The sequence below is a fragment of the Neopelma chrysocephalum genome, unplaced genomic scaffold, assembly GCF_003984885.1.
Source record: "Neopelma chrysocephalum unplaced genomic scaffold, ASM398488v2 Primary Assembly neopelma1_68b, whole genome shotgun sequence".
NCBI classification, from domain to species: Eukaryota; Metazoa; Chordata; class Aves; order Passeriformes; family Pipridae; genus Neopelma; species Neopelma chrysocephalum.
Genome location: NW_020897728.1, coordinates 1,454,141 through 1,475,845, shown reverse-complemented (window position 1 = coordinate 1,475,845; position 21,705 = coordinate 1,454,141). Strand labels below are relative to the sequence as shown.

Genomic DNA, 21,705 nt, shown 5'->3' with positions numbered 1-21,705 from the left:
TCCCGCCAGCACATCGATTAATTACGAGAGGCTCTGTCTCTGCAGGATGGAAGAGGCATTCATTCCATCTGTGGCTATAGCCCAGCTAGAAATTACACTCAGGCTTAGCAGAGCTAGGCAAAAAGTCAGTGTACTACCCTTCTGTGTTGCAAAATAAACCCCTGTGGGACACTGGCATTCTCCCAAGGCCTTGTTGGAGATGTTGGGTCACCCCTTCCCATCTGCCCACGCTGTGTCAGTCCCCAATGACCTGAGCTCACTTCTTTAAGGCACCTTAACGAGTCTGAAGCCCATGGGGGGGGGGGAGCAGAGAATCAGCATCTGATGAAGCAAAGCTAAACTTCCATCCTTCCCGCGCTGACCTGCGCCGCCTGCATCTCCTTCAGCTCCCTCAGCCTCCAGCGGAGCCGCCCCAGCGGCCCTTTGCCCCCCATCCTCCCTGTGGCAGCCAGGGCAGCCTTGAAGAGCTTCGGGGTCTCAGCTTTCGGGGGAATGATCAGCGCGTCTCCAGGGCCTCCCTTCTCATCTTTGGGTTTGTTGTTGCTTTTCAGCATTTTCCTGCGGCAAGGAAAGGGAGAGATGATGTCAGCCCGTGTTCTATTAGCTGGATTTTATAGCGAGGAAAAAACAGGTGTTAAAAGGGCAGGGATTTGTTATGCCTTAGGAATAACAATGCTAAATAATGCTAAAACCTAAATACTTTAATAGATTTTTAAACGAAGGCACTCTGGCCACGTTCGTTCCCCAGCTCCACCCGCTTTTAGTGGCGAAGGTTCAGAGCAGGGCTGGGGCATCCCCAGCCTCCCCAGCCCAGCGACGAGGGACGGGTGCCCTCTGCCGAGGCACAGCGGATCCAGCCCGGAGCGGGAGCCGCCTCTGGGAGAGAGAACCCAGCACCTGCAGCAGGAGCTTTCCCGGGGCTTCTCACAGAGGGAAACCTCCCCTGAGGTTCTGATATCCAGGCTCTGCTATTTTTAAAAACCCCACGCACTTGGCCTTCTTACGCAGCAGCTTCTGAGACTCCGGGTAGTGCACCAAAATCTCGTTCAAGTCCTTCTTCTCCAGAATGAAAAGGTTCGCGAAGCCGTGAGCTATGACGTTTGCTGTCCGGCGATTCCCCCCTCCCGCCGCCAGCAAGCTGAGAGAGACACGGCAAGACGTCAGTGCTTCTGTTCACAGGCTCAGCACAACTTCAGGTCTCCCTTTACGTCTCCATCTCTCTCTCTCTCAGAGTACTCAGAGTGCAATTTTCACTCCCGATGGAATTTCCCATATCTAATTTTTGAAGGAAATTTGCATACTGCACTATGTAAAAAATTATTTGGGGGTTTGAAGGGTTAAATGTTGCGTTTTACACCAGTCTAGTGGCTGCTGGGCTGTAGGGAGGCAGCAGCATCCCTGTGTTACAGACTGGTACAGGACATTACATGCCCATGAAATGGGCGGATTAAATGGTTGTGGGGCTGTTTTTGTGAAACATCTTTTCTTACTCATTTCCTCACCCCTCCATCCATACACCTCTGCTTAACATCACCAGCTCCCCAGGCTGAAAACAACATGATGACAAAAACAGCAGAAAAGCTCAGAGAAAAAAAACCCTGTAATCTGTGTCTCAGCCGCTGCCCAGTGTTCACGGCTCTTAATCACAAATATAGCTGGGATGCTGCTGATCCTTCCACTTCCCACCTTCCTCTCCCAGAGCCCACGAGCTCTATTTCCCTGTTTCCCCAAAAATGCTTCTCTCACCTTATTTCTCCAAACACGGATCCAGCTTTCAGAGTCACCAGCACGGATTTGCCGTCGGGTCCCCCCAGCACCTGCACTTGTCCCGCCTGGATAATGTACATCTCGCGGCCTATTTCTCCCTGCAGGGAAGAGGGGTGCTGGGGGGGATGCCCAGAAACAGGGAGGCCTCATGGATGCCCTAACCAGCATCTCCCATGACCATACTGCCCTCTCCAAGCTCCCAAAATTCTTTGTCTTGATGGTGTTTACTCCCGAGCACCATCTAAGCACCCCAAGGTCTCCTGCTCTTCCCTGGTCTCCTGCTGTTAATGGCTGCAGCCAAGGATATTTTTGCTCCAAATTCCCTCCCTGTGAAGTGGCTCAACACCAGGGTGATGGGCCAGGCCTGGCTTTCCCCTAGTGCCCTGCACAGCCTGGCCATAACACTGGGGATGGGAGGGCACCCAAGCATCACATGTCACGTCACCTTCTTGCACACGTAGTCATTAGGCAGGTAGACCACCGATCTGAGCCGCTTCAGCATGTCAAAGATCATCTGTCTGTCACAACCCTGAGCCAAAATAGAGCCAACAGTGGTGTAAGTCTGTGTCAGCATGGCAGGCTCTGCCAGGCAGGACCCATGCTGCAGAGGATACCTGGAAAAGGGCCACTTTGCTCACGATGTTGTAGTTCACGTCAATGGCAATGTCCAGCCTCATCTTGTCTGGCAGCTGCACCAGCAGCTCTGACTCATCTGTGAGACAAAGCAGAAAGCTGGTTGTTTCCAGCTCTTGATATGAGAGCATGTCCTTGACGTGGCAGTAGGGAAGCAACTCACATTCCAGTGGCAGAGGGCAGGAGCCACCTCTCCCAGAAGGGTCTCCTCCAGCCTCTGCCCACCCAGCAACCTGCAGGTCTAAATACAAGGGGCGATGGAAAACCACCCTTCACATCATCCCTGCCCTGATGGCTCTCAGAGACACACCACTGAGCCCAGGCCATCGTCTTTCTTGCCCAGGAGGGTGGGCACAGAGGTCCTGGTCCTGCCTGGTACGGTGAGCTGGTATCTTTGCTGCTGGACACATTCTGGCCAGTGATTGCCAGTCACTGCCCTCTCCCCAGGGACCAGCATGTGGGACACTAGACTCAGTGTGCTATGAGTGAATACCAGGTCACCAAAGTGCTGTGAGCCAGTAGGGAAGAGTAAAATAAGTCACCCTACACCCCAGAACCGCAGTGCTATTTGACAGTAACGTTTCAGCCCTGCAAAACAACCACAGCAAAATGGAATGGCTGGATCTCACCTAGCATGCCTTGCGAGTGCCACGTGTACTCATACCACGTTTTCACCCGGTTCTGAACAGTTCTGGGGATTTTGTAGAAGTTCATGTATTTAATGGTGCTGTCCATGCAGCTCCTGTAGTAAGTTTGCCCTGCAGTAGCGGCACCAACCACGTCTCTCATCTGAACGGAAGAGGTGGAAGAAAAGTTTTAGTTGCTGTCACTTATCCATCACTCGAGCAGTCTAGAGTCTGTAAACCGAGCCCTAACAGCACCTGGCAAGTGCTTTTTGTCTTGCACCAGTGCCAAGCAGGTCCTCAAATGGGAAAAAACAAAACTGAAGATGCAAACCTGTGGATCAACCACACTACAGCCATCCCCACCTGAGGCTGGGAATCCCCCACAACTTCCACTCACCTGCCCTATCATGACAGAGAAAGCAAAGACGCCTGTGAAGTAGTTCAGCAGCTGGAAGACAATCTCAAACAGTGTCTTGGGGTCTGGCAGGCCCCCGATGGTGATGAGGGTTTTGACTGCCCAGTAGTAGCAGCGGATGTAGCTGGGAGGGAAAGAGGAGGCAGCTCTGAAGGTGTTTCTGGCATGAAGGCCTGTTTCACCCCTCTGCACTGAGCTCACATCCTCTGGCCATGGCAAGCCAGAGCCTGCTGAGAGTAATTATGGGTGACAGAGGGAAAAACTGAAGGGCTTCAGACTCCCCACCACACCTGCAGGTGCTTCTGGAGGTGCTACAGGAGCAGGGGGACCCATGGATCCTCCAGAAATCTCCATATGGGAGGCTCAGCTGCTCCAGCTGCTCCTTACAGCTCCACTGCCATAAACCAGCAATGTGTTTTCAGAGACATTTACACTTTCAGAAATCATCAGGGGAGAATAAGGGTTTGTGAGTGAATTGTTAGCAAAGGATGCTCCACATCTTCTCCTGGCACTCCCAACACTTTGCTTCTAGGGTTTTTATGAATCCAGCTGCACCCCAACACCTCCCTTATTACTTCAGCTCATCCCAGCAGGCTGTGTAAGATCCAAGCCCTGGCTTGTACCTGTTTCCTTCCCCATCATAGACCCAGGTAGTAGAGCCCAGTCCTTCATAGGCTGAGGCCCAGTAGTAGAGGCAGGAGTTCACATGCAAGCTGTACAGTAAGTAGGCAGTTGTCCGAATCACTCTGCAAAAAGAACCAGGAGAGAGCAGGAAGGGAGATCATACGGTGTCTTCTGGGAGAAATATGTCCCCACCACCCCCCCATCATCACAAGGAGCCTCAAAACAATGATCAAGAGGTCCTGCCGTTGCAGGAATCACAGAGCACCCAAACATGCACCCTGCTGCTCCCTCCTGCAGCCCTAGAAGTGCCAGAAAAACCAGTGGGAGAGGTGATCCTACCCACATGGGCTCTGGGAGCCCCACATCCTGCTTCATCAGCCAACATCCACGTCAGCCAGCCCAGGGATGGCAGGAAAATAAACCAGGAGCTCGGAACGGGTGCACACCAAAGCGAACCTTCCTCCACAGTGGCAAACAGCAATTCCACTCTCCCTCCTTCCCTCGGCCCCCCCTCACCTGTAGATGTATGCCTTGGTCAGGATGGCCTCCAGGCGGTTGTTGAACTCGAAGAAGGCCATGTACTGGGAGGAGAAGGAAAGCAGCATGCTCCAGCTTCCTGCGGCCCCCACTGGGACAGTCACCTCCCCACAAAGCCCCACTGCCCCTCTGCTTCCCTCTTGCAACCCCCCTGCAGCACAGACTGCCACAGAGAGATTTGGGTCCGTCTATAAGTGCCCTTCTATTCAAATGTGAGCATGGCTTAGGATTGAAATGAAGATTCAGCAAACAGCACTGCAAAGCCTTTGGGATAAGACTTCCCTTACATTTTGCAATCCTCTTGTCATCATTAACAAGCCATTAACGAGCCATTTAGCAAGCCATAGTTCACCCCAGCAGCACAGAACTCCTCCAAATCCACCGCAGGTGCTGTTCTGCCTGATTTTGTAAATTCCAACTCACCTTCAGACAGCGAGGGAAGCGCAGGAGTGGGTTGACACCAATTTTGAAGTAGAAGAAATCCAGGGGCAGGAGGCACAGCACATCCATCTGAAATCCACACAAAGAGAGAAGCCTCTGAGGGGACTTGCAGGTGCACTGGGATGGGGCTGCGAACCACGGGGCAGATTAAAGATTCAGATTAATAAATAAAATTATGGCGAACCTTAAAACGTTGTGATCGCAGGTAGTTATCTTTCATGGCCTTTTTATCAGTCTGGTTGGGAACAGGAAGGAGAGAGACAGAGAGGAAGATTGATCATTGCTCACAGAAAGCAAAGTCATGGCCAACATGCTCATGCCTGGCTTTCCCTTTCTGCACCATAACAGGGAAGATTTTCCCTTCATTTCCGGGAATGGGAGCAGAGCAAGACAAGCAGAAGACCTGGCCATATCCCATCTTCCCATCCTATCTTGGGACATCCTGTGCTTGTTTTGCATCCCAGGGAAAGCACATCGCAGTGGCAACCTCACAAAAACCAGAGTTTACAGGAGAAACCTGCCTGTCTGAGCATCTGCATGGCCGTGGGAAGGCTGTACCCTCAAGGTCTGATTTTTCACAGCTTATTTAACTGAATATGGAAACAAAATCAAGGGCTTTCCCTTTTCTCAGACACGTGATCTATGTGTTCAGATTGCAATTGCTAATTCATTCTGCCCAGCCTGCTCCTGAAAATCAAACTCAAGAGTTTTTTATGCCCATGCCCATGGTTGGCAGGGCACAACTACACCAGGGCTGGTCAGTGAGCACCTCACACCATGGGCAGAACAACCCTGCAGAGCAGCACCCTCCTGGCATCCCTTCCCAGGAACGGGGCTGCCATGGACCACCCGTTTTCTAGACGGGCTGGTATTGCCTTTAGGGGACAAATAGTGTGTTTGGCAGACAAAAACACAACTGGCCTATCCACCACGTGTCAGGAGAGATGCTTGCAGTCTCTAAGAGTGTCCACAGCCGTGGTGGGAGAGCTTGGAGAGCTCAACTCAGAGGTTGAGCCCAGCACCACCCATGTTGTTGGGGGGGGATGGGGATGGGGATGGGGATGGGAGGCCCCCACAGCTGGTCCCTGCAGTGGTGGATGCAGCGTGTGACACTCACGATGATGTCTCCCCCCTGGACGAACTGCAGCCGGGTCTGGAAAACGAGGATGTCCAGCAGATAGATGAGGTCGCAGAGGTAGTCCACCAGCAGCCAGCAGTGGATGTTTGCTGGGGTCTGGTAGGGGAAAGCCCAGCGGACGGGGATCAACCAGCAGTTCCAGTTCCAGGCCATGACGACGAAGAACAGCCACAGCACGTACATCAGATCTGCACATGGGGAACAGCACCACGGTCAGCTGGGCAGACATCCCAGGGTTTTCATGCCCTGACCTGCCCTGAGCACAGCTTGGAACCCTGCAGGAGGTCTCTCGGCGACAGCGTTTAGCTGCAGGTGAGTTGGGCTCTAGTGCAGAGTGAACAGCACCAGTCACAGAGCACACCATCCATGTTTTGTTGGGAAGCTTCCAGCTTTGCTCATTCAACTAGGTTTGCTTTTCCTTTGCTGTCACAACACAGACTTCCCTGTTTTGCTTTTCCTCCTGCAGCTGTACTGAACCGATGGCCTGAGCCCATGGGCTTCCAAAGGGGTGGGGAATAGCAGAAACTAAGGAAAGAGCTGGGCTCCTGTGGAGTGGCCACCAGGCAGCTGATGTTTCTTTTGCGACTTTTATTTTAATTTGGAGTATCTACACCACAGGGACAGCGTTTTCCCACTGAAAAGCCTGAAAGCAGAAGGTGGCTGTCCCTCCCCTGCCCAGCTGTGCTCCTGGCATGCACAGCTATCAGGAAATATTTAGGAAAGCCTATACCTTGCAGTGGAATTTAAAACTCTAGGCTTTAGTGAAAGCTAAGTTGCTTCTTGCTTAGTTCTCCTCTCCTCTCTGTAACATCTCCTCTCTATAAGATCTCCTCTCCTGCACCTCCTCCCCTACCCATCCCCTCTCCCCTGGTCCCACCAGCTTGCCCCCAGCCCAGGCATGAGGCTGTGCTCCATCACTCACTGGTGAGTGGGTCGATGCTGCTGGGGAACTGGTAGCTTTTCAGGCGGTCCAGCCATGGCCGGTACTTGAAGGTGCAGCAGAGCATCTCACAGTAGTGGTCATCCCCTGATGGTTTGTCCCCCTCCACCTCCCCTCCTGGGGGAGGCACCGGTGCTGCCGCAGGTGCCGGCTTAGCAGGTGCTGGGAGAGGCCACACAGTTAGTTCAAAGTGGAGAAAAAAAAATCTTGTTACTGCAATTTGTTTTAAGGTCTTTAAACTGTAAATAAAACATCTGTCTCCCGGAAAACACAGCGTGCGTGGGGACCCACCAGTGAAATGCTCCCAGCCCCGCTGGAACTCACATGCCACAGGGCTCTCGTCATCCGAGGTGACATCGGGGTCAATCAGCTTCTCTTTCACCTTCTCGGTCCTCTCTTTGAAGAGCTTCACCAGTTCCTGGAGCCGGGTGTTGATGATGGCACTGCTCAGGCTCGTGGCCGAGCCGATGCGCTCGGGCAGGCTGCAGGCAAACCATCGGGTGTTTCATGCAGGCAGGAAAACACCAGGGCAGGTTCACAGAATCACAGAATCCTGGAATGGTTTGGCTTGGAAGTGACCTTAAAGCTCATCTCATTCCAACCCCTCTGCCGTGGGCAGGGACACCTTCCAGTAGACCAGGTTTCTCCAAGCCCCATCCATCCTGGCCTTGAACCACGGCCATGACCCATCCTTTAACCTACGGGATCTGAATTAGGATTTACCCATATTTATTTGGGTACTGGGTAATAAGAACACAAGCTAAGGTGGTTTCAGTAAAAGATAATCAAGCAGCATCAACCTGAGCCTCATCTGTTCCCTGGGATGCGAGGTGCTGTCAGAAGGTTTGGGAAGCACCAAGATCCCAGGCTGGATTGCATGTGCTTGGGAGAACATGATTTTGGAAGAACTATGGGGTGAAAATGTGCATCAAACCCCTGAATTTATAAACTATATCTTCTCTTTTCAGCCTCTTCATTAGAACCAGTTTGGATTTAGACCAGGATGCTTCACTTAGCATGGCTGAGAAGCATCAGTAGGAGGGAGGACAGAAACAAGCTCGTTTGCTGTAGCCCTGGCTAGTTTGTTGTGATGACTGGAAAAAGGTAAAACCATGCTCCCCGTGGAGCTGCAGACCCTCGCCAAGAGTGTGCCTCCCAGGGAGGGCAGCTCCCTCCAAGGCTGTCCCTGGGGCTGTGGGGAAGCCAGGGCTTGTGCTCTCTTCCCACATGGAAGAAAAGGGTCATTTCTCCACAATCAGTAAAAACAAGGTGTCCCCACAGCACTATAGCATATGGAGATCAAAGGTGCATTTTCTCTGCAGTTACACCTAGTCTTAAAAAGAATATTTCTACATGTACACAGGAAAAACAAGAGAACAGTTTCTGCTCCAGTGAGCATCACGATCATTATTTTTGGAGAGGGGGTGCTTTCCTTGTTCAGCAGCACCAGAGCCACTGTGGGCGGGGCTCCCTCTCCCTTTGGTATCCCAGCAATTGTAGGATCTTTGTTATTTTCACCCAAGTCCCAGGATCCAAACCCCTGGATCTCGGCTGATCTGTAGCCCCCGGGTCCCACCACGCACCTTTCCCTCTGCTCCTCGTCCCAGCTCACCAGTCCCTCGTCCAGACCATCCTGTGGGACCAGTTGCCTCCTCCTACAGACACAAACACAGCGACCGAGGATCAGCTTGTCTCCCGTCCTCAGCCAGCTCTTCTCCCTGCTCCTCCTGCCAGGGGTCATCTGTTTTCCCCTTCTCCTGCTAGGGTCAGTTTTCCCCTAACTTTTGGCACTGCCTGGAGCAAACCACCCTGTTCCTTTGCTGCTAAAGCCCTGTTTCTCCCTGGGCACCACTGAGCCCTTGGCTCCATAGGCATGCAGCCACCCAGCCCACTTTGTAACCCGTTTGGGACACCTGGCAAGATGCATAGAGGGCAGGCACTACTCTGTGCTTGTCCCCAGTGCTGCACTGTCACATCACTGCACTTCGAGAGGCAGGCAAGGAAAGTGCAATACCAGGAGTATCTATAAGATGTGTCCTAACACAGCTGGTGGCTCCCCCTGGCACAGATGGTTTTCTGAGACAACTTCCTTACATGTGGGCAAGCAAAGTGGCAGAAGGAGAGCTGAATATGAAGATGGCAGTCACAACAAAACCTGGACTGCTTTGCAAACCTTCACCAAGCCCAGCATTTCAGCTGCAACAAAGAAATGGTCTCCTGCCCCCACAGCTGCTGATCCCACTGGCCCTGGTACAAAATGGCTCAGTGCTGCATGTGGAGCAGGAGCGAGCAGGACACTTGCAGGGAGGTTGTCCTGCCATCACAAGTCTCTTGACGAATGCCAAATGCTGTGAGCCCACCACCCCCAGCCTCACAGGCTCTCAGGTGTGTCCTGCTGGGAGGGGGAGCAGGTAAACAAGACTGATAAACTTTCATTCCCCAAGTGCACAGCAGCACGGGGGTGGAAGAAAACCACCAGCCCCACTGTTAAAGTACTCTCATATGTCAGTGGAGAGGTTTCCAAAACCCTCAGTTTGGAGAAATAGTCCTGCCAGGGTCTGTATCATTCTTAGGACAACATCCATCACCTCTCACCAGCTTCCAGCTGCCCTTCCCCTGCCTCTGTGCCCTCAGGGCACCGTCCTGCCCCACTGGCCCGTCCTCATCCCTGAGCAAGCCCAGGATGCCCACACTGACAGGCTTTTGCTCTGCCAGGGGGACCCTGCAGCACCTGGCCCACACACAACCATCCACTGCACAGCCAGCTGGGTCAGAAGGCCCCGTCACAGCCTAAACATTGCTCTGTTTTTGTGGCCCTTGGAATGCTGCAGCCAGAGGCCATCGGCATCCGGCTGTCCTGCACCTGCCTGGACGTGTGGGACACACAGGGTCCCTGCCCATATGGGATCAGCTGGAATATCCTGGTGTTTATTGTCTGCGAGAGCCTGTTTTGAGGCTCCAGTTACATTGTGTGGCTCATTAACGGTGAGTCTTTTATGACTCTGTCCAAACCACGTTCACTCTAATCCTTCACAGACCCCTGTAGGAAATAACTCAAGACTGTGGCCAATAGAAATGACTTAGGGATAACTGGATGACTGCTCAATGAAGAACTGATGTCCTCTTACTCTGGAAACACCAGCAGGAGAGGAGCATTTTTCTTCTGGCTCAGAATGATTACATTTTATATTTTTGTGTTGGAGAACAGCAGTTGCTTGCCTTTAAAAATCTCCAGTTCTACCAAGGGACCTCCTCCAGTGTTGTTTTGAGACAGTCCCCGGAGACACAGCAGAAAGGTTTATATGCTCACATGTGTAACTGCAAATATGCTCAATGCTGTCAGTATTTGCACTGCAGGGATTGTACATGAAGCCTTGGGGCTCTTCTTTCCCAGTTTAAAAAGCTGTTCAACAGGCTGGATTATGGACATTTTCACCATTTTAGCTGGTCCTCCAGGAGCTTGTTTATGAAAAGATCCAAACTATTAAGTGAGAATGACCATAGCACCTGGTTTTCAGCACAGAAAAATCCACTTTGGTTTTGATTTTTAATCCTCTGCAAGAATGAACTTCAAAAAAACCCACCCTAACAACAGACAAAAAAGCACCAGCTTCCTCCAGCCTAAATTTTAAAGCTCAGTTTTAATCCCTCTGAGCATAGAATCACTGAATGTTTTGGGTTGGAAGGGACCTTAAAAGTCCAACAGGGACATCTTCCACTAGACCAGGTTGCTCAAAGCCACTTCCAACCTGGCCTTGAACACTTCAAGGAATGGGGCATCTGCCATCCATCTGAAAGCACAAACCCAAGGGGAGATACTGCAAACCCTTTCAGCAAAAATACAAGAAAATTATAGGGTTTATGATGAAGGCCCAGATCCAGTACACAGACTCCCCACGCTCTGAATTTGGGAGCACAGACACGTGGGACAACAGACAAATGGGATCCTGGGGATCGAGCCCATCTCCAGGAGGACACACAGGCAGGGCTGTCCCTGGCCCCCAAAAGCTTTAAACAAAATTTAACCCTTTAATTAAAAAAGTGCAAACAGCAGGCAAGGCTTTTGCCACCTCCTCTGCCGTGCACAGGGGCGACTCCCGCCCCGCGCACATCACACTGTCCAAACCTGCTGGAAATGGGCTGCTCTGTATGGTTACAGAAATTTTCCTGTAGTGGCACCAGCAGGGGGTGAGACCCCCGGGGCCAGGGACCGCGTCTGGGCAGAGCCATACCTGGGGGATGCTGCGCCGGGCACCGCCAGCCTGTTGGGAGCGCCGGCAGCGGGCACCGGCAAGTGGGTACCATCGTTCTCTGCAGCATCGCCTCGGCTGTCCACATCCTTGATCTCCACAGTGGGGTAATTACCTGCTCCGTGGGGAAGGACAATAATTGCAGCTGAGGGGGGTGCAGGGTCCCTCCTGCAGCCAGGGTGGCTCCCCAAACCCCATCATTGCCACAGTGCTGCCCCCCAGACCTCGCAGCGCACTGGGAGGACTCTCCTTCTCCCTCCATTCCCTTCTCTCCTGGCACTCCTTTCTCCTAACTGTTTGGAGCATTTCTTTCTCTTTTTTTTTTTTGCCCAGTTTTTGACACTTTAAGAACAGCCACCTGCTTTCCTTCTGCATGCCCAGATTGCAGTGATTTCATCTGCTCCATCTGGGTGTTGGGTTCCCATGGTTCAGAAAACAATGGAGATTAGGATTCCCAGCTGCAGGTGTTATGCAGGGACACAGGATTTCCAGGTGCAAACTTGCCTCCCAGGGTCTAGAAATTCTCTTGGGTCTTCTGAATATAAACATATGGATCATGACAGCTCCAAATCGCACAGCACTTGCTTTTCATGCAGAATAAGGCACTATTTAAATAGACATTTATGGCTTCTCTCTTTTGCAGAGGTAATAACTGCTTCCTGCCACAGGCAGGGTTAGAAGCAGGAGGGTTGGATGTTTATAGTGGGTAAAGAAAGATGCCAGTTGTCCAAAGGAGAAATGGTGCTGTGAGTTGCCTTGGCCAGGCCCCACAGTCGGCTTGGCTGTAAAGTGTCATCTCTTTTCTTAGCTATTTAACAAAATGCAATGAGTTCCTGCAGGATTTCTTCTGTGGGAGGTTTTCACACATCTGAAAGACCCTGTGCACCCCCTCCTGTTTCATGCTGATGTGGAACTAGTGGATCAGAGCGTGGCTTGATTAAATCCCCGAGAAATCTGCCTGTTTGGGTTGCAAAGTTAAAATCCTGTTGCATGCAAGGAAAAGCAGCAGAATTTGGCTTGCTGGTTAAAAACAAAGCAAAGCAAAGCTGCAGAAAAGGCAGAAAGCCATGAACAGCAAGCCTCCACCTTCCTGTCCTCGTAGTATGAGCGGGTTGCATGAATGCTAGAGAGAAAACAGTGTGTGTGGTGATATTGCACCCTCTGCCTGCAGGTCCTTCGGGAGAGCTTTTGACAGAGCAGGTCAAAACACACAGCATTTGCAAACGCTCTGTAGAGTTAGCTAAAAAGGCACATAGTGATGAAGCAGAAGCAGAAAACACATGGATTTTTTTTTTCCCCCAGCCTCTGTGCTGCAACGTGAAGCGTGCTTTTATTTTTATTATTTTTTTTTTTCCCTCCGAAAGCGACAAAAAAAGCGACTACTCCGGGAGTCACCCCCTGCCCGTCTCTACGCAAAGCCCGTCGCCAAAGCCAACTCATCTCTAATACCTAGAGGGGATTGCTCCTCATTGCAAAAATTGGGGTTGACAACTCCGGCCTTTGGCCCGCTGGCGGCGGGGACGGGGGCGCGGGAGGCGGCGGCGGCGGCTCGGTAGCTGGGGACATTGGGGAGCAGCTCTAGGGCCCCGCGGCTGGCAGGGGAGGGCTCCCCGCCATCAAGCGGCTTGTCATGCACCAGCCGGTCTAGCTCGACGTCCCGGGCCCGCCTGGCCATGCTGCTAGGAGCCTAGGTGCTTCAAGCAAAGGACAAGGCATCTGAAGCTGCAACAAAACACACAGAGTGGTTTGAGTGGTTTTAGGTCACGGTTAAAAAGATGCGGGGCTGCCGCGGGCGCTGGGGCTGTCCCGCTGCTCACGGGTGTTGGCAGCACAGGGCTGCAGTGGTGGCCGTCCTGCTGTGCCCTTTTCGTAGAATCACAGAATGTTAAGGGTTGGAACAACCTTGGAGGTCGTCTAGTCCCATCCTCCCCTGCCATGGGCAGGGACACCTCCCACTAGATCAGGTGGCTTGAAGCCTTATCCAACCCGGCCTTGAACACTGCCATCCACAACCTCGCTGTTCCAGTATCTCATCACCCTCAGAATAAAGAATTTCTTCCTTTTATCTAACCTAAATTTCCCCTCCTTCAATTTTTACCCATTACTCCTTGTTCTATCACTGTAGTTCCCGATGAACCAGCATTTTCTAGCATTGCTGCAAAAATCGGGGTGCCCTGCATGGGCTGCATCAGCCTGCACCAAGACTCAGGGCAACCCATTCCCTGTGCAACTCCCCGACATCAGTGCAGTTATGCCAGGACCTGTCTTTGCTCGCTCAGGCTGTGATGGGAGTTCACTACCTAATTTTCATTACTTCCATTGCTTCCTAAAAGGCTACATTAAAATGCACTTTATGCCACCTGGTAGAGAAAATCCTTTTTATCCCTATACTTTCTCCAGCTGAAGGAGGAACCCTAATTTCACGTCAGGGATTGCTTAATCAGCAGGACTCAGCACTGCACAAGCACCAGCCATTCAGAGCTGGCTCCAGCCCATGCCAATGATGCCACCATGCTGCACCCATGGGATGCTGTGCCCACGGGATGCTTTACCCCAGTGAAAAGCCCCAACTGCCCATGCAGGCCCATGCTGCAGAGAACTCAGCTGCCTGCTCCCCAACAGCAGGGAAGGAGAAGCTGGATTCTCCTCCCATCAGGCATCACATCACCTGCTTTGATTCATCCCCATTTGCTATTGTACTGCTACATGTTGTACCTTCAGCATTGGTTTCAGCAGCTTCAGCTGTCTTCTCTTCCACCTTCAAAATGAAAAAAACCATTTTAAGGAGAAAAAGCCCTACTCTGTCAGTAAAAGAGCAGATTTTTGCAGCTTGACTGGATTCCCCGTATCACCCCTATTTGCCAGACTCTCAGCTCCTTGTTCAGTGCCAACTTTGTAGGGTGAAACAGCCCCCCCTCCATCCACAGCTAATGCTGCTGGCTCAGCTTCAGGGATGGGGACATCTCAGTGGGAAACATGTCCAGTGCCCAGCCCAGTTCCTGCTCCTCCCAGGGCACTGCATCCCCCTGGACAAGCTCTGAGCCCCTGGTACTCACTGGCCAGCAAGAGCTCATTGCAGACCTGAGCCCAGGCAGGGAGCGATGCCGTACCTGTACAAGAGCACCTTCGAGGTTACTTATCTCAGCTACTGCCTGCTGCTCAATCCTGAGGGCCTCCTCAGCAATGTAGGCTTCATCCACACCATTGGTAGTTGGGAGAGAAGAGAGCAGGGACCTGGGAAGGAGAGAAAAAATACTGCGTAGGTGAGAGGTGCATAAACAAAGCAGGGCATTGCACGTGCACAAGCAAAAATTGCAGAGGCAGAAAGATGCAAGCAGCATCTTTCTCCTCCTGTGCATAATCATTTCTCACATAATTAAAATTTGCCAAATAAAAAGCCCAGAGCCTAATTTCCAGGCAGGGCTTTCCCAAAAGCACCATCCAAATCCCACGTTTGCCTGTGCAAGGCACTACCAGGACACGTAATTCTCATTTTCTTTCAGCAGCAAGTGCAGACCTCAGCTCCACCATTCTGACAAAGGGGCTCACAAGATCGAATTTATTGTTTTAATATAGCTTATAACTGAAAACAAGCACTTCACATGTGGCTCTGTGCACTTATCTCCTGATTTGCTCTTTCCTGGAAAAAAATGCAAAGCAGGGATAGGTGGTAATGAGAAAAATTTTAAGATAGCTAAATGCATGAAAATCGAGAAACCATCTTTCTGTATCCTTGGCAGGTGCAAAGTCAGAAGAGATATGTCACAAGCAGTGGTTGCTCTTTCTCTTTTACCTCCATGTCTTCAAAACCTGTTGTTTTCCAAGGTATTTTTTAAAGTATTTTTAATAATTCCCCCCCTTTTTTATTTTAATTATGCTCCCTTTAAACACAATTATAAATCCTTCCTCTTTATCTAGAAAACCTGTTGGTTTCCCTCTTGTTTCCCAATAAACAAACACATTGAAAGACGAAGCATCATCTCATTCACCCCACAACTGAAGCTCAAGTTTCTATAGTGAAGCTCCAGGAACAGATTTTGATGACATACAAACATATGGGTTTGATAGTGAATAATCGTGCATTTTCAGCTTCTTCCTGAAAATCTAGCTACTTTAGAGGAATTAACAGAGAATAATATTTTAGCACCGGGTAATAAATCCCTAAATGTTTATCTCATGCGAAATCCGAGCAAACCACTTAACTAAGCAGAAAGATGTCTCTCAACACCATCTAGACCAAAGCCACTACCTGCCTGACAAGAACTCGGATATTTTCTACAACAGGAAAAAAATGTAAAATTGTACCTACTTGCATTAAGCAGTATTTCCAGGCAGAACACACAATCCTCTCTTTACATTCAGCTCTGTGGCACCCACAATAATTCCGACTGCCCTGAACTGATGGATGTGGTTTCAAACAGCATGGACCCTCTCCCGGAGCTGGGAGAGGGCAAAGCCTCCCGATGGAGGCTCGAGCCGGGGCTGCCTCTCAGCCGAGCCGCCGGACCCGCGGGGGGATGGATGCCCGGGGGCCGCGGTTGCTACGGGCGGCCGCGGTGGAGACGGAGCCCGTGTCACCAGGAGACTCTCGCCTGTCGCCAGGTGCCGCGTCAGCAGCGAGCCCTGGGATGAGCCGGTTTGCAAAAGCATCCCTCCCTTCTCACCCATTCCTCCCGAATGTATCCCTCCCCAGCACAGCACAGCTGCCAGCCAGGCTGGGAGCTCCGCTCTGCCAGGAGGAGCTCGCTCGTCCATGGGTGTTTCAGCCTCTCTGGCTTGTGAACGCAGTTGAAACAACAGCTGCGTTCACGCTCCTTTCCGACAAAGCCATTAAGGCAACATTAAGGGGAGACACTCACTCTGCACTCTCCTCCTCCTCTTCTTTCCTCTTTTCCTCTTTCCTCTTCTCCTCTTTCCTGTTCTCCCCCTCTTTCTTCCTCTTCTTCTCCTTCTTCTTCTCCTTCTTCTTCTTGTCCTCCGCCTTTTTCTCCTCCTTCTTCTTTTCCTCCTTCTTCTTCTCCTCCTCCTCCTTCTTCTCTTCCTCCACCTTCTTCTCCTCCTCCTTCTTCTTCTCTTCCTCCACCTTGTTTTCCTCCTTCTTCTCCTCCTCCTCCTTCTTCTCCTCCTTCTTTCCCTCCTCCACCTTCTTCTCCTCCTTCTTTCCCTCCTCCACCTTCTTCTCCTCCTCCTCCACTACCTTCTTCTCCTCCTCCTCCACCACCTTCTCCTCCTCCACCTTCTTCTCTTCCTCCTCCTTCTTCTCCTCTTCCCTCTTCTCTTCCTCCTCCTCTTTCTTCCCTTCCTCCTGTTCCTTCTCTTCCTCCTCCCCTTTCTTCTTCTCTTCCTCCTCCTCCTTCTCTTCCTCCACCTTATTCTCCTCTGCCTTCTTCTTCTCTTCTTCCTCCTCCTTCTCTTCCTCCACCTTATTCTCCTCTGCCTTCTTCTTCTCTTCCTCCTCCTCCTTCTCCTCCTCCCTCTTCTCTTCCTCCTGCTCCTTCTCTTCCTCCTCCCATTTTTTCTTCTCTTCCTCCTGCTCCTTCTCTTCCTCCTCCCATTTTTCCTTCTCTTCCTCCTCCTTCTTTTCCTCCTCCTTTTCCTCCTTGGTAGTGTTTGGGGAGCTCAACCACAGCCTGGGAAGGAGAAACTCATTAAGTAAAATTCACAAAGTATGTCACATGAGGAGCCCTGCCAGTCTCCCCAACCCCTTTGGCCAGAGATGCTCTCCCTCCATCCCCCAGCCAACCTCTCGGGGGGTTGGATATGCTGGGACATACTGGGCATACACTGTTTCACATCCCTTTAGTGCCTACAGCTCCAAGCAGGTGGAAGGGAGAGCGGGAAAGAGTTTGGGAACCCAAAACCAGAGTCCTTGAGCCTTCAGATTCCCCTTGCTGCATGGGAAGAGGATGTGCTTAGGGGTCACTGGTTGCTGATTTTGACCAAAACCTCCTGTTAATGAAATCCCCCCCCGTGCTTGCCGCCCACAGTTTCTCACAGCTTCTGTAGCAAGGGGAAAAAAAATCTGAAAAATATTTTTATAGCATGCCCAGTGTTTTCTGGTTGAGCAGGAGAGACCTCTGCTGAGCCAGTGTGGCTCAGGGCATTGCTTGTGCTTAGTGCAGTTGAGCATTGCCAGTTTTGGGACGGGGAGACCACTGTGTTAGCCCATGCTGGGCTCAGGGAGCATTTTGGGGGTCTCAGAAACCTTTGCGAGTGTGCATGGGCACCTCTCATCCCCCTGCTGCAACACAGCCTCCTTCTGGCTCTGAACACACTGCCCAGCCCTGGGGAGAACCTCAGCAGGCAGTTCTTTTGGGAGAAGTAGAGTGAATTCTACAGAGACAACTCCTATTTCTGAATGTCATTACAGCTGAATGTGCAACTGTTGGGAACAAGGTCCAAGCCCTCTTGCCTTTAGGGCCAAAATCTTACAGGAGCCTAAGCAGAGCCTCCCTCAGCTGTCCTTTGCAGGGCTCTGTGAGCATTGCACTGATGGCTCTGCGAGCATTGCACTGATGGCTCTGCCACCGCCTGCCCCAACCCAAATCTCAGCACCAGAAGCAAAGGACGTTTGCTGAAACACCTTTTGGGTTCTTCTGGTGGATGCCCCCCTCTTCCAAAACAGACGCCTCGGTTGCCAGCTCCACCACCAGTGCTGGCAAGGAGGGATGCCTGGGGATATGCTTGTCCCCTCCCATGGCCACCACACTGGTGACTGGAGAACACGTAGACCTGCCCATCAACAGCATCTTCCTTCTCCTACCTGTTTTCTTCTTCTTCCTGAGGTTCCTCCTGTATGGGGGGAAGGGAACGAGCATCTGCCTCCGGCTCAGCCTTGTGGCTCCAGGCCATCATCTCACACGTGTCTTCATTAATCTGGTCATCAGTGATCTCTTCCAGGATGAGGTGGGTCTCCTCGGGTTCCCCAGGGGGTATATGAACTGAAATTGGAATGGGGAAAGGGAGGTGATGAAGTGAGAGTGTGAGAGCACATTCTTGAGGGGTCAGATGTAGGGCCAGGGCAGATCCCATGTTTCATCTGCTTGATGCTGCAGTGCTGAAGCAGCTCTCAGCCTGCACAGATTTGGGCAGCCCTGGTGACCCCAAGCTGTGCTGGGCAGATGCCTTGGGCCCTTTGCTAGAAGGAAAAAGAAAATTCACCATTTTGTGCCAAGCATACCCAAAGCCCTGTGAAGCCCCTGAGCAACCTGGTCTCGTGCAAAGTGACCCTGCCCACAGCAGGGGGGTTAACACTGGATGAATTTAAGGTCCCTTCCAACCCCAGCCATTCTGTGATTCTATGAAAGCTTTAAACCCCTGCACACAGATGACTGCTGGCTTCCCTGCATGTGTAGCCACCTCCACCAGCAGCGATCTGGCCCATTTCCAGGCCACATTTTGTCTCTCCTTGCAGTCAGGAGCAGCCAAGGGAAGAGCCCAAAGCCTCTCCCTTTGTGAACTCCCAGCAAAGTGCCGCCCTGGCACAGCCCGAGGGCCCTGGATCTGCAGAGCGAAACCCAACCCAGAGCCCACATTGCAACACCCAAGCACCACACCATGTCTGCTCCAAACACTCCCCTGGCCACGGTGTAGGGAGCATTCCTAGCACGCTGCCACTGCCCAGCATCACCGGGGAAAAACCCGTGGTGGGTTAGTGGGACGATGCCAGCCCAAATCCATGGCGGGTTTCTGGGGGAGCTGTGGAGCAGCTGCAGGGTGAGGAGTGCAGGGCTGACCCATGCTGAGCCCTCTCTGTGTCCCAGGGGTACCCATCCTACCACGTCAGGCACGCTCCAGAGAAACAGGAGGAGGAAGCACATCCGCTTACTGTAAAATCAGTTTATTTTGATGTCTGCCTGACAACAGAACTTACATGTCCACAGTGAAGCTGAAAGGAAACGTGCAAATTCAACTACAGAAAGGCAGGAAACCCAGGCACGGTTGTACCAGTGCTGTATTCACCCACCCCAAGGTGTCCCTGATGTTCCCTGCAGATCTCTGTTAATTAAAACACGGGACAGCAAGCAGGGAGATGGCTTTTAAAACACACCATGACTTTTGTGTACATTATATTAAAATGGAGCAAATACTAAAACTGTGGCCTGCTACAAGCAGGGGATGGATCTCAGGGTGGTCTCTTGGCTCACGACTCATTATTATGGTTGCCTAGATGGACCTAAAGAGTTGCAAGGAGATGGTGGGAGATCTTAACCCAGCCTGTCAGTATATCAGGGGGCTTATACAAGAGATGGAGAAAGACTTTTTACCCAAGTCAGTGACTGGACAAGGGGCAACAGTTTCAAACCGAAAGAGGGGATGTTCAGACTGGACCCCCTGGGATCCCTTCCCTGCCAAGACACTCCTGCCACTGTAGTTAATGCTGCATCCAAGGAGCTGTGAGCTTCAGGAGGGAGCAGCTGTCATTGAGGGTAAGGAGAGTTTGGGGTAAATTCTCTTAGAAGGAGAGTCTGGGCAAAGGTTTTTAACCATTAAGTCCTACCTATTCATCTAGAGATCAACCTCACCCATCTGATTTGCTGCTGCAAACCAGAACCCTTTCCACTTGCTGGGAGAAAACACTCAGTTAGTGGAAGAAAAGCAATAAGGAGCTGACAAGAGCTTCAAGAGCTTTATAACATTACACCTCGGAGGCAGAAGTTGACTCAAAGAAACCTGTGGGTTTCAGCTGGAGGTCTCAGATTGAATATTCAGATTTCAGGGGGCCATTGAGAGAGCCAGGAGTGCTGGGAGACTGCAGCAAGAGGCTTTCTGCCACCGAGGTGTCCTGAGTGATGCTTTTCTGCCATCCTATAAATTGTAGCTCCCATCTCATAGACATTGCCCTGCAAAACTAATAGCTCCAATTCCCAGAGAAAAGAAGGACCCAAGTGGAACAGCCCTGGGACTGGGGACATGCAGCTGGCATCTCTGTGCCAGCCTTGGCTCCCCACTGCCCCAGCTGGGAAGGAGCTAGAGACTATTTGCTAATTCCCCATTGCTTTTCCTCCCCAGCTGCGCTTTCTCCTCAGGTTGGTCTCATTGGGGTGTGGGAAGGGCTGGTTTGCCATGGTCTTCGTTTTCCGTTTGTTTCAGAGGCGCTAAGCCCCTTTGCCCCCTGAAACAAAAGGAGAAGGAAAACATTAATGAGTGTGCTGGCAGTCTGGGGCCAGGGCAGATCTCTTGCTCAACCCAATTAAGTGACCTGGAGATGCCTCAAGGCACCAAAGCCGGCTGTGCACCAAGGCTGTGCCTGCCCAGCACACCCCTGGCTTTGCCTCTTTCAGGGCTCCGTGGCAATGCACAGGTCTCCAGTTTGTACAAACACGTGAGAAATGCCCCATTCCCAGGATTTCACTCTCTGAGGTTCTGCCAGGCTGCTGGTGGCTCAGCAGGAGCAACCTCCTGGCGTGTTCCTGGGGGATGTGCAGCTTCCGCGTGCCTCACCCAGCCCAACCAGCCACTCCTTGCCAGGGACAGCACTTCCATGGGGCTGTGTAACCCTGTCCAATCCATCCAGAGAGGCATCCAGAGTGGCTCTGCCATTTTGTCCAGTATCCCCCAATGTGGCTGGTGGGGGGAGCCAAGCCCGACTGCCTGCAGAGCCGGTGCTTGATCCCCTCCACAGGCAGGCAAGAAGCAGTGTGATCCCCACAAGTTTTCCCACAACCATGCAGACTCACATCTAACACACCTAATCCCAGGATTTGGTTTTCCTGAGGTACCTTCCTAGACAACTCCCACCAGGCTTGGCAAACACCTTCCAGCTTTAGCAGCGAGCACGCCAGAGGGGGGAAAGAAGGCGGCAGGTTTGAATTCCCTTTGATCAAATCCCACCGGCTCAGCAAACATCCTCCAGCACAGCCTGAGGACAGATCTTGAGATCGGCACTAACTTCAAAACCTGGGGCCCGAGGATGGTGGGATGCTGCACTTAGAGATTCCCACAAACCCTGAGTTTTACCAAGTCCCTGCCACAACTCCACAGCCGCTCCCATTTCTCAAGCGTCAACAGCCTCCCATGGCTTTCCCGAGGGATTCCAAGGGCTCCCAAGCTGGTACCCAGGGCAGATCAGGGGATAAAAGATGACAGTGACCCCTCTTCCCAATAGCCTTTCTGATAAGCTCAGCAATCAAACTCTCACAGCGAGATGGAGCCACCACTTACTTTGTTCCACGGGACTCAAGGTTGCTGAGGCCACTCCCTGCCAGGAGGAAAAGGGAAACATGACTCATTGTCCATTTTCAGTAATTTCTAACCTAAATACCCATTTGCAGTAAAAGTGGCCCTATTACCCTAAATACCCCACGTGATTTCTCGTGTCAGGTTGGATGCCT

The 21,705-nt window shown here is 51.8% G+C and overlaps 1 protein-coding gene across 1 annotated transcript in view; it reads right to left on the bottom strand.

Annotated features, from left to right (window-relative positions):
* The window catches only part of CNGB1 (cyclic nucleotide gated channel beta 1), a 28,237-nt gene that overhangs the window by 3,162 nt on the left and 3,370 nt on the right, over positions 1-21,705 (bottom strand). The window contains exons 11-33 of the mRNA XM_027685300.1: positions 21,536-21,572; positions 18,135-18,312; positions 16,947-17,001; positions 16,231-16,268; positions 14,482-14,605; positions 14,040-14,129; positions 12,821-13,058; positions 11,354-11,486; positions 8,705-8,776; positions 7,446-7,603; positions 7,104-7,283; positions 6,161-6,369; positions 5,228-5,278; positions 5,026-5,112; positions 4,582-4,646; positions 4,065-4,187; positions 3,424-3,565; positions 3,030-3,189; positions 2,382-2,479; positions 2,213-2,296; positions 1,747-1,865; positions 992-1,138; positions 363-558 (exon numbers count right to left, since the gene is read on the bottom strand). Of these exons, the coding sequence (XP_027541101.1) occupies positions 363-558; positions 992-1,138; positions 1,747-1,865; positions 2,213-2,296; positions 2,382-2,479; positions 3,030-3,189; positions 3,424-3,565; positions 4,065-4,187; positions 4,582-4,646; positions 5,026-5,112; positions 5,228-5,278; positions 6,161-6,369; positions 7,104-7,283; positions 7,446-7,603; positions 8,705-8,776; positions 11,354-11,486; positions 12,821-13,058; positions 14,040-14,129; positions 14,482-14,605; positions 16,231-16,268; positions 16,947-17,001; positions 18,135-18,312; positions 21,536-21,572 (2,784 nt within the window). The remainder of the gene's footprint in view (positions 1-362; positions 559-991; positions 1,139-1,746; positions 1,866-2,212; positions 2,297-2,381; positions 2,480-3,029; positions 3,190-3,423; positions 3,566-4,064; positions 4,188-4,581; positions 4,647-5,025; positions 5,113-5,227; positions 5,279-6,160; positions 6,370-7,103; positions 7,284-7,445; positions 7,604-8,704; positions 8,777-11,353; positions 11,487-12,820; positions 13,059-14,039; positions 14,130-14,481; positions 14,606-16,230; positions 16,269-16,946; positions 17,002-18,134; positions 18,313-21,535; positions 21,573-21,705) is intronic.